The sequence below is a fragment of the Colias philodice genome, chromosome 26 (genome assembly GCF_061535455.1).
Source record: "Colias philodice isolate Cphi_HAF_F1 chromosome 26, ilColPhil1 Martin Lab GWU primary, whole genome shotgun sequence".
NCBI lineage: Eukaryota > Metazoa > Arthropoda > Insecta > Lepidoptera > Pieridae > Colias > Colias philodice.
The window spans coordinates 6,206,093-6,222,194 of record NC_143111.1 but is presented as its reverse complement, the minus strand read 5'-3'; the positions used below and the strand labels follow the sequence as shown (position 1 = coordinate 6,222,194).

Sequence of the window (16,102 nt, the reverse complement as noted above, 5' to 3'; positions counted from 1 at the left end):
TTTAATCGTCTTTAAAATTATTATTTATAATTGTATTCAATAGATAGTTGATTAAAATAAGACTTCTGAGTTTAAATCTTGTCTAAATCTGTTTATTTTTATTTTCTTTATTGGAAAACATACAGAGACAAAGACAGAGATATATAAAACAAAAAATCTTATTAACTAAAGATACATGAAAATGCCTCCTTATAGTGTTTTCACTGGGAACATATGTTATTATTTTTGCCAACACTCAGCAGTAAGAGCGACAAGAAAAAATAATCGATAAGTAATATTTATCATGCGTACATAAAAACGGAGGTAAACAAGTATTTGCAAAATCTTTACACATTAACATTCTTACATGTTGAATAGCAATTTTTTTACATTCATTTTGTAAGACGAAGAGGAACAAGAAAACATATCAAGATCATTCATATAGGTATTATAAAAACTGGACATTCTGTGAAGAGGCACACGAAGACCCGTATTGGTTCTGGCGGTCGGTATATGAAATAAGTCTTTTGAGCGTGTTGATCTGGATGGGATGCGATAATTTATTGAGCTAAGAAGTTCTGAACAGGCTATTTCTCCTACGCAGATTTTTCTTAACGTGAGAGAATCGATTAAATTTCGGCGCTGACTTAACGAAAGAAAATTGTAACGACGCAAAAGATCCTCGTAATGTTGCCGACCACCACTTAGGCGGAAATTTAGGATGCGTAGAAATTTCTTTTGAACCATCTCCAATTTATTTATGTAAATGTTGTAAAACGGATTCCAGATGGGACAGGCATACTCCAATTGAGATTGCACAAGAGTTTTATAGAGACATACAAATGCGTCTCCGTCCTTGAAAGCCTTAGTAACGCGTGTAATAAAGCCCAGCATGCGGTAAGACTTACTGAGTATGTGGTCTATATGTTGATCGAGTATTAAACATTCATCGAAGTAGACACCGAGATCACGAATGCAGGAAACCGAATCCAGTTGGTGACCTCCCAGATTAAATACTGTTGGAATTTTGTTGTTCTTTTTAGAGTAAGTAATATGTTTACATTTATTATAAGCCAAAAATAATTTATTGCGTTTACAATAATCATCCAATCTATTTAGGTCATCTTGAATATGAAGTATATCCTTGGTATCAACAACATTAGAGTACAACTTTAGGTCGTCTGCATACAACAAGAATTTACATTTTTCAAAACATTGTGAAATATCATTAATAAATAAGTCAAAAAGCAGGGGCCCGAGGATCGAGCCCTGCGGGACGCCCGAGGAAGCAGTAACTTGAGTGGAAGTGTAACCGTTAATAACAACTGATTGTACTCGATTGCTTAAATAAGCAGCAAACCAGCGTAGCAGATTTCCCTTAATTCCATTAAATGATAATTTTTGTAGTAAGAGTAAGTGATCTACCTTGTCGAATGCCTTTTTAAAGTCAGTATATATCGTTTCTATTTGTTGTTTATGATCCAGTGCATTGAATAAGTAATTGGAAAAGACAAGAAGATTCGATACGGTTGACCTACCAGCGACAAATCCATGCTGTTGGTCTAAGATGAGATGTTTTAAACTCGAATAGATGTGTCGGTGTATTAAAGTTTCAAATACTTTGGGAATGGCCGAAAGTATCGAAATGGGGCGGTAATTCTCTACATCATTTCTCTCACCAGATTTAAAGATAGGTGTTATGTATGCTTGCTTCCATATATTTGGGAAGGAACCAGAACTCAAGCATTTATTAAAGATAATCTCCAAAGGGGTACAGAGTGTTTTACTGGTTTGTTTAAGAAAAACTGGGTTTATTTTATCCGGTCCTGGACCCTTGTTCTGATCGATGTTTTGCAAGGCAGCGCGTATATCGGATTTAGTAAGACGAATGCAATTTATATTTATGTGCGTGTTATCATAATGACTGTCTGTGAGAATATTATCCACATTGTATGCCGCAGCGGATGTTGGCTCGAACACTGACTGAAAATATTTTGAAAACATTTCAACTATAACATTTGGATCGTCAGATTTAGAATTCGCCAACTTCATGACACGTGGGTACCCCGACTTAGAATTTTTTAGAGAAGACGTGTATTTCCAAAAGTACTTAATATTTTCTTTAAGAGACTTTTCAATGTTAGCCGTGTAATTATTGTAGCATGTAGTAAGAAGCTGTTTCACTCGCGTTCGTAACAGGGAAAACTCTTGATAATCTCTTAGAGAACCGTAAGTCTTCCATCGCGTCCAAAGTTTACGCTTACGCCTTAAGGCTTGAATTAAACATTTAGAAAACCAGACTGGGTATTTTGTGGACTTTACTTTAACCAAAGGAATGTGTGTGTTAATAATGTTGTAAATATTTTCGTAGAAAATATCAATTGCTTTGTCCGTTGGAAGAGGTGTCAGTAGAGTGAACCAGTCTATATTATTTATTTCAAAGTTAATTTGGTCATAATTACCTTTAAAAAAGTTCCTTTTAGCTAATAAGTTCACAGGCATCACGGTAGAAACAGATATCGAGCATACTATGTCTAAGGCCGGGTGATGAGGGACAACATTCAATAAGGGATCAGCAGAAGATTGAACACGATTGGGTATATTAGATAGTACTAAATCAAGCAGTTTCGCATTTTCGTTATAAATACTATTTGATTGCTTTAGGTTCATAAATGACATGGTATACATCAGAGATTTTGATGTTTCAGTGTGCACGGTTCCAAGAAAGGCGTCTGAGTTATCAAAAGACCATTTTATATATGGCAGGTTGAAATCGCCGATGATTAGAAAATTACTAAAACGTGAACTAGAATATACGTCACAGAGTTTTCGAAAATATGTATCATATGAGATGTTACTTAAAGCCGGTGGAATATAACATACGTTTAGCAACAGCCCCGAATTAGACGGAAAGTGTAAAAATATTTCTTCTATTTCAAGTGTTTCGAGTTCGGAAGTTCTCACAGCGTTTAATTCTTTTTTGACAAATACTAACACTCCCCCTCCCCCTTTCTTACCTGAAATTGTGAGATTTCTATCGCGGCGAAAAATAACGTAACCATCTGCTAGAAGCTCCGCGTCCAAAATAGATGATGTCAACCAGGTTTCTACCAATATTATTAAATCATAATTACTCGAAAGAATATTTAATTTTAGTTCAGTGAGTTTAGTTTTTATGCCTCCACAGTTCTGATAAAATATATTCAAAGTTTTAGAATGCATTGTACATAGATATAAGATAGAAATAAGATATAATTATTCCTTTTAACAATAAAACGACTGTAGAGTTAGTAATAGTGTTCGTGTTCCTCTCCGCATCAAATACAAAATTAAAATAAGACATTGAATAGTTAATATAATTATTAAACAGGGAATAAACGTGTTTAAACGACGACAATTTAGCATGCTTTATAAATAAGTTTTTTATAATTAGTGTAAAGTTAACAGCTAGTCATATGATTTTAATCAAGTCATCAGTACATCGCACATGAATGACCTTGGAATCATCTGTTTTGCGCAACAAAATACAGCTATTTTTCACCCAAGTGTATTTATAATTTTTTTCTTTGGCTAGAATACGAGATTTACTAAAAAGAATTTTATTTTTAAGTGTAAGGTGTTCGTTTATAAAGAAGCGCGTATTTTTTGTTGCATCCGCGGCGTTTGTAGGCGCACCAAAAAGTTGAGCAGTGGTGAGGGAGCGCCGCGCGCGCGCGCCGGCGATCAGGTCGTCGCGTTGCCGGCGAGTTGTGAGTTGCAATATGATATTTTTGGGCGGTCTGAGGGGATGCCTGGTGCAACACGGTGTACATTCCTGATATCGCTGTCTTTCAAATTGACGCCCACCAGTTTGCAAATCTCCAAACTAAGATGTATTAAATTTTCCCCCTTGCGTTCGGGTATATTTTGTATTTCGACGTTGCAACTTCGTGAAGCTTGTTCGAGGTCTTCAAACTAAGAGCTTAGCGTTTGCAGGTCCGCGCGGAGTGCATTATTTTCTTGTAACAACGTATTGTCCGGCACAGATTGCAAATGATTTCCGTAGCCCTTCTCTAATTGCGTTAACCGCTCCTCCCAACAGTTCATACGTTTCGCCAGGTTGTTAATATCGTTATCAAATTTTTTGGAGACTTCTATGATGGCAGAGTTTAAATCTTCGCGCCATTGCTGCCGCAAACTATCGAGTTTTGTGTCCATATAGCGAGTTAGCGCATCGGTGTCTACATTCAGTATCGATGCTGGCGCCAAACTCGCTTTAGGTGAAGACGAAACTGGGGCGGTTGTATGCTTCTTAGCTTTGCATGTAGGACACTTCCATTTCAATCTATTCATAGGCAAAATTTTTTTAAAGTCTGATTCGGTCATGTCCACGCAATAGAAATGCAGAACCAAATTACATGACGTACATTTAATGCCTTCCTTATCAGTAACAATCTTCGAGCATAATTTGCAGCAATCCATGTTCATTAATAAAGTTGACTATTATGAATAAAAACTTTGTAGTAACGCACCAGCTGATTCCTTTGTTAGTTGATTATAGTTGGGTGCATAGAAAATTACACAAGCGGGTAATATTAATATAATATTGTTCACGATGTATCGCAGTGTAAAAATGTCCGAGAAGAAGGTCGTAAGCGCCGTGCAATGAGCGTCGCTTACGCGTTTTAATAACACACTACGTAAACTTCACTGATTGTTGATAGTTTCGAAAGAAAAAATGTTTTTTTAATGTTTTTAAAGACTTACGGTGAATGTTTATACACTGAATTTATTCACTGATGTGCCAGTAACGAGTACACACAATTTTAAGCACTTATATATACTGTATACCACTCAAACTAATTTAAATGTTGGATACTAATTATTGCACTGCTACGTGACGGCGAGTTCGTTTTTGACTCGTCGTCGACGACGTTTAATTGATACCAGCGATGACCTTTTGAATATATTTAACTTTGTCTCTTGAAACTGCATCAGACTATAAAACAACCGGTGCAACAAAAAACACATTTTTTTCCGAGTTAATACGTAACAACATTCTCAAGACCACAACAACTTTATAATACAATACTCAGAGATATATTAGATTAAGCTCGAGTGCTCTAAATTTGTTGCAAGACAAGACTAAAGTAACAAGTAAAGACAATATTATAAGTTTCCTGGCACAGACCACAGTCCACAAGCGGCTTTACTATATCCTCATAACAGTTCTTCTCTTATATTCCTGACCAAAGAATAAGTGGGTCAAACATTTAGGACACTTTCGGTTCTGTCCGGAAATTAACCTACTTATGTTATTGTAGAGCAAGATGTCTCTTGATGAGAACACAATCCTAATATTATAGGTTTATTTATCAAAATACGAATCGGATTGGAAAATTGACTATTAAGTTGGTATAAATAAGATTTAAATGTCAAAAACATCTAATGCAGTTATATACACTCGTACATAAGAAATACAACGTACTTCTAAACGCAATAATTGTTCTAAATATTCTCTTACTTTATCCGTTAACATTTTATACTGAAAATACAATAATTTCTGTGTTTATATACTGGACAAAATGTCTACAGAGAGATATTTACATATCAAAGGAATAGTACTATTAAGTTTACTGTAGTAACCTCAAAGCTGGAAAACATTTTAGTTATAATGCTATTTTGCAAAAAAATATGTCTCTATCACAGACATAGATAGACTACGCAAGTACCGCGATCTGTATGAAAACCAAGCGTGTCATATTTTTTGTACTGACCTTGACGCGTTATGACGTCACGAGCGCTTTTTAGTGATGGTAATTTCATTTTACGCTAAATCGATTAGGACGCCACTCCCGCGGCGATTCTAGTATCGTCCTATCCCATCGAAGTAAATCGAAAGAAATCAGATCAAACTAGATCTATGTCTAAGAGGTAATTAAATAAATGAATCGTAATCGATTACTAAATCGATTCAAGACAGAAAAATGATAATTACCTTAGACAGAGGAATGATAAAATAAATTTATAAACCTTTTAATATTCTAACAAGTAAACTAATGTGTTTTAGCTTTTTCTTACATATGCCCATTGAGTTACCGTGTACTACGTACTAGAGAGGCCATCGAAAGAAAGTAATGAAACTGTCAATCAATCAATCTTTATGTCCCGTTGCATCAATCCATTTTTCTTTTATGTTCGGGTTACTTGGAAAACTGAAAAAACAAACATAGTCTAAGCAATAAGGAGTTTTCTTAAAAAACTCCCAAGATGACACTTTAACTAATGGCGTCCATGTCATAATATTTATTTTTAGTACCTTTGTATTAAAATACTTAAAAGTTCTAGGTCAAGTCGTATTAAATGACAAAAAAAAATCTATGCCTTTTTTTCTGATAAATTGCTCCTTCAAATTATCATTTTTCTGTTCGATTATAAAATCGATTAGAATCGAGAACTGTTGCATCAAATGAACATCACTAACCACAAAATTGGACAGAAAAATGAGAACAGAAAAATGAGAAGACGCTATTCATTGCTTGTTATCATACGACTCGATCTTTACCGTGCCAAGTAAAAGCCGCAATGTATTCCGAATCATTTCGTATGATTTGGTATCCGTGTTTGTCACGATCGTTTTCCACAGATATTCTTTATTTGATTTTAAAATAAATAGTGCATATTCTGATTAGAAAATTACTTACCGGTGGAAGGAAACATCTCTGCTAACTCGGCCACTCACAGCTGTGGAGTTTCTACAGTTTATAACGGCGTAATTCGGCATTTTACTTTATTCAGCTTCACGTCTTTCCTTGGCGAACTGCAAGCGCGGACTGAGTGTAGGCCAGCGTCAAGTAAGTTTCATAATCTTAGTTTGGACACGGGAAGTACATACACTCGCTTAGTCTATCTTGATACATGTCTGTGGTCTCTATACTCTTGGTAGCGCTTTCAAGTTTTATAAGAATAGAAAAGAAACTTTTAACTATCCTATAGAGTAAAAAAAGAGCGTGAGTGTTCAGCACACGTGTCAGAAGTGAAACTTCTTTGACTCAAAGATACCAAAATTATCGCCTTATTCCATGACGTGACGGTATTGCTATTACACGACCTTGAAATTTTACTTTTAACGCGCCTAAAGAAGTTTCACTTCAAAAAAATAATTACCATTAATTTAATTAAACGAAACTCAACTACGTTAAATTTTCATAATATTAAATAAATTTAAAAAAATATCCAACATATTAAAGGTGATAAGTCTCACACAATACATGATACTCGATCCTCATTAATAAAAACGTGAATAATAAAAGACCAGTATTTTTCATTGAGTCAAAATAATGCTTTATATAAATTACCAACGATATAATATTTCAAACGATATGTGTCTTCTTTAGCATCGATTAAATATAATATTATTCTACCAAATTAAAGTACCTACTAAATAAAATTGCCATTCATCCTCCCAATAATATGTATGTACATACATTTAAACTAAGGCTTTACCTCTATCAGTATTCTGGATCTCATTAATTCTTGGGAAGTGAAACTGGTTTATACCTATACAAACACAATACAAATTCAAATAATGAAGTGTGGTCTTGCCACCATGTTGTATAGCCTATTTCTAGACTGTGTACCTAATTCATTATTTAATAAGGTTTAAATATAATAATAAGTAACTAAATATTTTAACTTATAGGAGTGGCCTTTACAATCTTTATACGGTATCCATAAACCTTTATACCTCTGTTTAGTATGACAACATGCATTTACATTTTGAACACCAGTGGGATATGGTATTTTAATTTATTCGACAATTAATTCCAGACAGGACTTTTTTAGAATATTCATATGAATAAATTTTACTGGAAGCTCGGCAAATAGTCCGATTCCAATATTTTTATTTTGAGTAGATGAACGTTATTTAAGAACAATTAAAATTAATACACCATTCTCTTATAATCCTATCCTAATAATATTATAAATGCGAAAGTTTGTGAGGATGTGTATGTGTGTGTTTGTTTCTCTTTCACGCAAATACTACTGAACCGATTACAATGAAATTTAGCACACAATATATAAAGGGTAACTTGGATTAACACATTGAATAGGTTTTGTCGCGGAAATCCCACAAGCTAGTAATTAAATACTTTACTATTAGATAATTATTATTTAGTATGTAGGTAAGTATATGTTATTTTAATATATAAGCATCCTACTTGTCGCTAATGAGAAAGCTCTAAGCAAAGTACCTAAGCCTAAAATATGCATCGGCTGAAGGTAGAAGATTTCATAAGTTACTTTAAGCTAATTTTAGCTAAAAACTTATTTTCACGCTTCAGGAGCTCTTTAGAAAGTCTTTACGTCAGTAAAAAATAAAAATGTACGTTTTCAAAACGTTTATTAACTAACATATTCTTGATATTTATAAAAATTTAGAAAAGTTTAGATATAAATAATATTAGGACTTTGAGTCATAAATAAATCTATTCTGCTTTAAAAGTTAAAGAATGAAATAAATAAGAATTAAGAAATAAGTTTTCTTTGTTGTACGCATAATACCGTGGATTAAATATGAACCTAGGATTTTGAGGTACTTTATTGAAGTCTTGTCACGCCTCTTGCCAATTCTGATACTATACACACAATTGTGCCCTCCACCAAAATGTTAAAGTCTTTATCCATACTATTATTATAAATGCGAAAGTAACTCTGTCTGTCTGTCTGTTACTCAATCACCCCTACTGAACTAATTTGCATGAAATTTGGTATGGAGATATTTTGATACCCGAGAAAGGACATAGGCTACCTTTTATTGCGAAATATGTACCTATTGTAGGGGAAGCCGGGGCGGACCTCTAGTTTCATATAAAGTTCATATTGTAATAAAAAAAGTAATGTTGACATTTATTATTAAAGTTGATCTTTATATTAATGTCTTATTTACAAAACAAACGATTTTTTAGAAAGTGTATTTTTTTACATTCAGCGTAATTTTACGCTGATAATAAATTGAATTTAATAAAAAATAGTCGAGCATCTTATATTAAACAAATCACCTCTAACTATTTCACCGAAGCTGAATGCCCCAATCGAAGTTTGGGAGTAATTGAATGGTGACTAAATAAAGCTTTCCGAAATAACGAGATAAGTTTTATTGCTATCGTTAAATCGACAACTAATGAATTTAACCAATTTGTCGCTGTACGTGCGATTACGGTGACGATTACATAGTTTCATAAAAGGCTTTGTATAGAGACGAAAAATATACTTAAAATGATCGAACTAATATAACCAAAGTCAAAATCAAACTAAATGTAGTCGTCGTTGTTTTTTAGTTTTATATCAACACCGTTTGGTTAATTTAATAAAGAAGCTCTATTAATAAATAGGAATAGTAACTATACGTAAATAATGGACATTTTATACACGACATTTTATCTTACGAGAGTATTTTGGGAAACGTGACACATAAGTGCAATGTTAACACGGGTAGGTGTATCTGCTATTTGCTACCTCACTTGCAAGCATCTATATATCTACGTACATACATTAAGGTGATGAATTAATTTTTCTAACATTTACGGCCCTTTTTAAACCTTCGTAATTTTTATATTATTAAAGTTGTCGTGATGAAAATTCTTGACAAGAAAGTTCAATAGTAACACAATACGTCTACCGTTTTAGAAACATGATTCCATGATATTTTCTCGATAGAAAAAAAATACAAAGTTGTCATTGTTATTTTTTTTTAATCTCTGGCATCTTCAAAATAACAAACGTAAAGTTACGACTTTTTGGATATTAACTATAAAATATACAACCTATACGTCTACCGATTTAGAATTTTGAAATATGCGATGGTTTTGAAATAAACAAGAAATACTTGAAATTAGCGCGCGACCAGCCAATATAGCGAGAGCCGCCCTGTACCTTCCCAACCCGATCGCTGCACGAGTCATTCCCGCTACGGCCGTCACACGGGGAACTTGTGTCGCTCGCGCAATCGTAACAAAGGGTGACAACACGATAAGACAAAATGAGACAAATGGGGACAATAAAGAAAATAAGAAGAAGAAACATAAAGGTTGGAGGAAAAAGAATGATTACAATTGGAACAAATTAATGAAGTAAGTTGGTATTATGTTAAATTTGATGATAATTGTATTATATACGATGTTTGATATGTACCCCTGTTTTAAGTACATAACGAATGTGTAAGATTTTTTCATTTATAGCATAGATAATCTTTTCAGGAATCCGGAATCCAGAAGGAAAATAAACCCACTGATTGTTCACAATGTGAACCCACTCCTTCGTAAGTACCTTTATTCAGTCAAAAATGTATGTTATCAACGCTCTACTTTTTTTTATCGCATGATTCCATTTTTAGCAAAAAGCAACAAAGTGCAAAGAAATAAAAAATCATGGTGAACTTAGTGGAAGTATGGTGGATGTAATATGGAACAGGAGCTCATTGGAGTAGTATTATATTTAAAAAAAATACGAAAAAATTTCAAGAATTACATTTCTTAGTAGGTGGTAGATAAGTATGTTGTATAAAGAATTTTATGTTGATATTTATTTCATTTATACTTACTACACCTGTGCGGGAAATTGCTTAGTACTAAAACAGGTTTATATTCATATTTACATAGTAATGTGAGTTTTAATTTCGAAAAATTTTGTGTAAGTATATTAAATTGAGTTTCTGGGTGATCTGGAAACACAATTGGGCCCGGAAGATGGCGCTGCAGTCATTCCTCCTAATCACATGAACCGATTTGGATGAATATTTGTGTGTACATTTCATTGTTGTGGGATGATTGGTTGATTCGTTTTCACATTAGCTAATATTATGTATTTTTGTTGTAAACTTAATGTTTATAATACATTATTATTGGTATAAATAAGCCAGTGTTCGTCTCACATTGCTGTACCTGCCTACCTACCCTACCAGGGCCTAACTTTGTTCTGGCTATTTTATTTTGATTATTTGTAAAACACATTTTGTTTTTAAACAATTTTTTTATTTAAAAAAATATCATTCCGACCGCACCTATTATAACCTGTATTATTTTGTAATAAAGTAAACATAACGAAATAATAATAATTATTAATAATGTCTAAGAAGTTGTTAAAAAGAAGATTATTTGTTTATAAGCAAGAAAATAAAACCAATAAATCAACAATTAAATAAATGTATAACAATATTATAACTGTATGACGACTCCATACATGTTTGTCCCGAGTCGGCCAGCGGCAGCGCGGCGAGTTTGCAAGAATGACTTCGCGCACACCCGCGTTCTTGATAGCGAGCTATTAGACTCCGCCCGCCAAGCAGTGGATTTTTTTTCGTGTATCGTCTTAACACCTACATGCATAGTTGTCAAATGATTGTACACACATCAATTGTTACGTCGAAGGAACAATAGTATGTGCAATAAAACTGAATAGGTTCTATAGACACAGAGGACCGTAATTAGTTATTTTGTATACTTTGTATACTACGTTATGAAGTGTATACGTATTATATGTATATATTCTATAAGTATTGTACGGTTTACGTATTACATCGAATGTGGACTGTATTTAGGTCGCGTTATAAGCTGCTAAGAATGCTATGATATTATGGGACAACTGGGAACACTTTAATTATCGCTAATAATTATATATAATTTACGCGGATTCGAGCGGATAGATTAGCACTCGGGCGCTGCTATGGAAGAACTGCGCTTTCCGGCCGGCTCGGCCGTCGCACGATAATAATGCTGAGGCAGCTTGACCTCATTTACGTTATTGCTCAATAATTGTCATTACTGTAATGTAACTATGGATAATAAGTAATTTAAAATAAAATATTTGTTCGCTGCTCGAACATGCTCCCGAGGCCCACAGAAGATATATATAAAATTTTATAAGTTTGGAAATGTTTGTAATGCATAAAGATTATAGTTCCACCACTGATTCACTTATAGCAGAGCGTTTGTGAGCTATTGGAGACGTCGACCTATCGCTCCTTTTAAATCGCGCACTTGCCCATCGTCTGAGCCTGTTTTGTTCGCATGATACTTCACTACACTCTCCCCGCTCGGGTAAGGGAGACGCACGAACACTAGTAACACTTTTTTGGTGCACACACACACTAGAATCGACACACTCTTGGGGTATTGTCCGAGACTGAATAGTTTGTTGCGCTGCTGGGACGCTCTGCTGTTGCGCTGCTGGGACGCTCTGCTGTTGGGCTGCTGGGACGCTCTGCTGTGGAGTCGCTCGACTCCTTCGCCACCACACGAAGAAAAAGATGCTTGCTAATATTGCTAGTGTTAGTGTTCCATATGACACTGCGTATTGGTGTAGGTCGTGTTTTGAAATACCTAAGGTATCCGTATTCTCGACAGCGTTTTTCATTATTTTTATTTTCTCCCCAAGAGTTTTTAATGATGCGTTGATATCTTCGTCGTCGGAGTAGTTTTCGATAGGCAGAGCAGAGTTAATCAGATTGTGAATGGGATTTAATTTGGTTTCTAATATGTCGGGTTTCAGATATAGCTTGTTTTCAAGTTGCTTAAATGAGTACAGTGTGATATCTTGTCCCTTTATTATGCATTGTTTGTTTAGTGATATAAGCCCGGCCTTGCTGACTTGGCGCGACTGAATGTCATTGTCACATAGAATGCGTATACGTGTGCCGTATCGCATTGAAAATATAAATATGTAGTTAGATCGTGTAATTGTATCCAACTACTTTTACAGCTGTTTATAATGTAATTACATTTATTATTTTTTAATTCGCAAAAACGTTCATTATTGCTAAAGCTTATTATAGGACCGTGCAATTGGCAAAAATAAATATCATTCTGGTTTTGGCATGCTTGTAGTTCGGCTAATGTTAATGTAATGTAGGCATCTCTCTTTATGTTTATAGAAATATATTCCGCTATTGGTTTTATACTTATCATGTTGCTGTTAACTTGCTTGGGTATGGGTATCAATCTATATAGTTGGAAATTGTCCCGGCTAATCAGTGGTATGAGTATTTCAAATATAAAGAAGTTTTCGGTAATTCTAGCTTTTACCTTTATTAATTTATAGATTTTATACAGGTCTGTATGTATGTTCTCTATGGGTAATGTGACGTCCTTGGGAATTTGGCTGGATATAATTTGCAGCTCGTCGTGCAATTGCTTTGGTGACAATAAGTGTACATTTATCTGGCCGTGGTAAATTTCAGTGGTAGTGTCCAATAGAGTATCTTGTATTCTCCGTAAATTCTGAATCAAATTGTTGCACGCTATTGCTGATAAGGTCACTTCTTGAATGGTCTCAATTTCTGATTGGATTACATTTGTTTTATTGTTTAGGATATTTAAATGCCTGTTAAAGATTTTGTACTGGGTTTCGATGGTTTTTTCAGTTCGCTTTAATATGTTGAATTCGGCTTCTATGACTGATGTTTGGTTCTTCCAAAGTTGGGTTATATGATTGGCGTTATTTTTAATGAGCTCGATTTCCTGTTCATATTTCTCAGCAAAGCTTTGATCAAGTACTCCGAATAATGAATTAGCCACTGAGCCGACCGCATTGAAAAGACCGCGCCGGGTTCTTGACCGCGCGTCGAAATGCTGATTCAGTAACAGCTGGTTGTAGTATTGCAGTTCATTGTAATCGTGACGTATTTGTAACAAGATAGTCTGGCAGTGATTCGATTCATTCATATTAGTGCAGGTTTTTTCTAAGTAATCCGATAAAAGATCTGCCGCTGTGTTCCCTTGCCAATATGGAGACATGTCAAAATATGCGATTAGCTTCCATTTGTCCCTAGCTAGTTGCATTTCGCCCATCGAGTCAAAGTATATGGATAGATTGCTTTCAAGCTGTTTTAACTTATATTCCGCTGTAGAGTACGATAAAATGCTCATAAAAAATATTAATGATAATACGATGCTTACAAGTTTTGAAGGAATATTTTGTCTGATTCGACTTTTATTTCTTTCGCTTTTCAATTCGCTGCTGTTGTTTTGAATGATTCGACTTTCCTTTCTTTCGCTTTTCAATTCGCTGCTGTTGTTTGGAATGGATATATTATTATTTTGCTGATAATTGCTTTTTTCTTCGAGTGGTAATAATGATAACTTTACTACTGGCCGCTTTAAGATTCCATTTTTTGTTTTTAATGTAACGACTCTTACTAACCCGTCGCTTCCTGGATGGGTTTCTACTACTCGGCCCACTGGCCACTTCCCGGCTGGCATAATATCATCGTGAATGGTCACTAAATCCCCTATTTTAAGGTTTCTTTGAGGTTCTAACCATTTGCTTCGAACCGTCAACTGGCTGAGATATTCATTTTTCCAACGTTTCCAAATATCATTAAAAGTTTTATTTACTAAGTACCATCTAGTCCTGGCATCATGTGCTGTTTCTATTAGAGTATTCTCCGCTCGCTGATTTAAAAAATGTGACGGTGTTAAGAAATCTTCTACGTCTTCCGTAATTGAACATAAAGGCCTTGAGTTAAGGCATCCTTCTATTTGGGCAAGGATTGTGCTATATTCTTCAAAGGTTAATGCTTGCTCTCCCACTACTCTCTTTATATGCTGTTTTAGGCTTCTTATTGATCTTTCCCAAATTCCTCCTGCGCTAGGCCACGATGGACAGTTCCAGTGCCATTCTATCTCCATTTCGGTGATTTCTTTGTAAAAACTATCGCTAAAATTGCTTATTAATTCATTATATTCTTGTTGTATAATTTTATTAGCTCCGACAAAGTTTGTGCCATTATCTGAATATATATGCTTTGGGGTTCCGCGTCGAGCTGCCATGCGTCGCAGAGCCGCTATGAAAGTTGTGCTGCTGAGGTCGGAAACTATCTCTATATGTACCGCTTTCGTAACCATGCATATGAATAACGCTATGTAACCTTTCGTGGTTTTCACTCCTCGACCTTTATTAATCTTGACGTTGACGAATCCTGTAAAATCGACTCCTGTATGATAAAATGGAGGAGCTGGATTAACACGATAGCTAGGCATATCTCCCATTAGTTGATGTAATTTCGTAGGCTCTCGCTTTTTACATGTGATACAGGTACGAAGTTGCTTCTTTGTTGCTCGATATCCCTTAACTATCCAGTATTTTTGCCTTAAAATTGAAATAGTAATTTTTGCTCCACCGTGAAAAGAAAGTTCGTGTGCTTCGTTTATAAGTAGTTCCGTTAAACGCCCGCTATATGGAATAATTATTGGATATTTCATATCTTCGCTGATGTTTGCATTCTTTAAACGACCTCCAACTCTTAAAATACCATTTTCATCTAAAAATGGATTTAAGCTTAATAATGCACTATTCGATCGTAATTTATTTTCCTTTTTTAATTGCTCTATATCAGCTGAGAATTCAGTCGATTGAACATATTTAATAATTGCCGTTTTAGCTTTTCTCACGTCTTGTAATGTGAGATACGTCGGCCTTTGTTTTAATGACGGTGTAATTGCTCGTAATATCCATGCTAATACTCGTACTATTTTTATCAATGAACTATATTTGTTTAATAAATTATCTATTATGCTTGATGTGTATGTTTTTTGAATAATATTAACTTGTTTTCTTATTTCTAAATTTGTCGTATAATTAGTTTGCTGCTGCTTATTTTTAAAATCTGAACTCAATAACCATTCTGGACCTTGCCACCATAATAAATTTTCTTTTAATTGTAATGCTGTTTGACCTCGACTCGCTGCGTCAGCTGGATTCTCCTTCGTTTTTACATAGCGCCATGATTGAGGTTGCATTGTTTCGTGAATTTTCTTTACTCGATTTGCTACAAAGGGCTTCCAACGGTCGGGGTTGCCGTTAATCCAACCAAGGGCTACCATTGAATCGCTCCATCCATAAACTTCAACTTTCGTGCTGCTGATGCTATTTTTTATTTTATTCATTAATTTTGCTAATAACTCCATGGCACATAATTCTAATCTAGGTAAAGATACTTCTTTTTTATTCGGTACTAATCTGGATTTTGCTGCTATTATTATAGTTGAGATTGCGCTATTTTTTGCGACTCTGGCATATATGACGCATGCATAGGCTTTTATTGAGGCATCGCAGAACCCATGTAATTCAATTATGCTATTCTCAT

The 16,102-nt window shown here is 34.6% G+C and overlaps 1 protein-coding gene across 1 annotated transcript; it reads left to right on the top strand.

Moving 5' to 3' along the window:
• The first annotated feature begins 9,142 nt into the window (after positions 1-9,142).
• LOC149476952 (uncharacterized) lies at positions 9,143-10,934 on the top strand. The gene is made up of 4 exons (XM_089711606.1): positions 9,143-9,180; positions 9,858-10,091; positions 10,218-10,279; positions 10,355-10,934. The coding sequence occupies exons 1-4, from the start codon at positions 9,143-9,145 to the stop codon at positions 10,393-10,395; spliced, it is 375 nt and encodes a 124-aa protein (XP_089567732.1). The 3' UTR covers positions 10,396-10,934.
• Positions 10,935-16,102: the final 5,168 nt, after the last annotated feature.

Excerpts from the sequence above, each read along its gene's own strand:
- LOC149476952 (XM_089711606.1), top strand. The coding sequence starts at position 9,143 with ATGAATTTAACCAATTTGTCGCTGTACGTGCGATTACG. Across the intron at positions 10,092-10,217 it reads AATTGGAACAAATTAATGAA|GAATCCGGAATCCAGAAGGA; the intron begins GTAAGTTGGTAT and ends TAATCTTTTCAG. Across the intron at positions 10,280-10,354 it reads CAATGTGAACCCACTCCTTC|CAAAAAGCAACAAAGTGCAA; the intron begins GTAAGTACCTTT and ends TTCCATTTTTAG.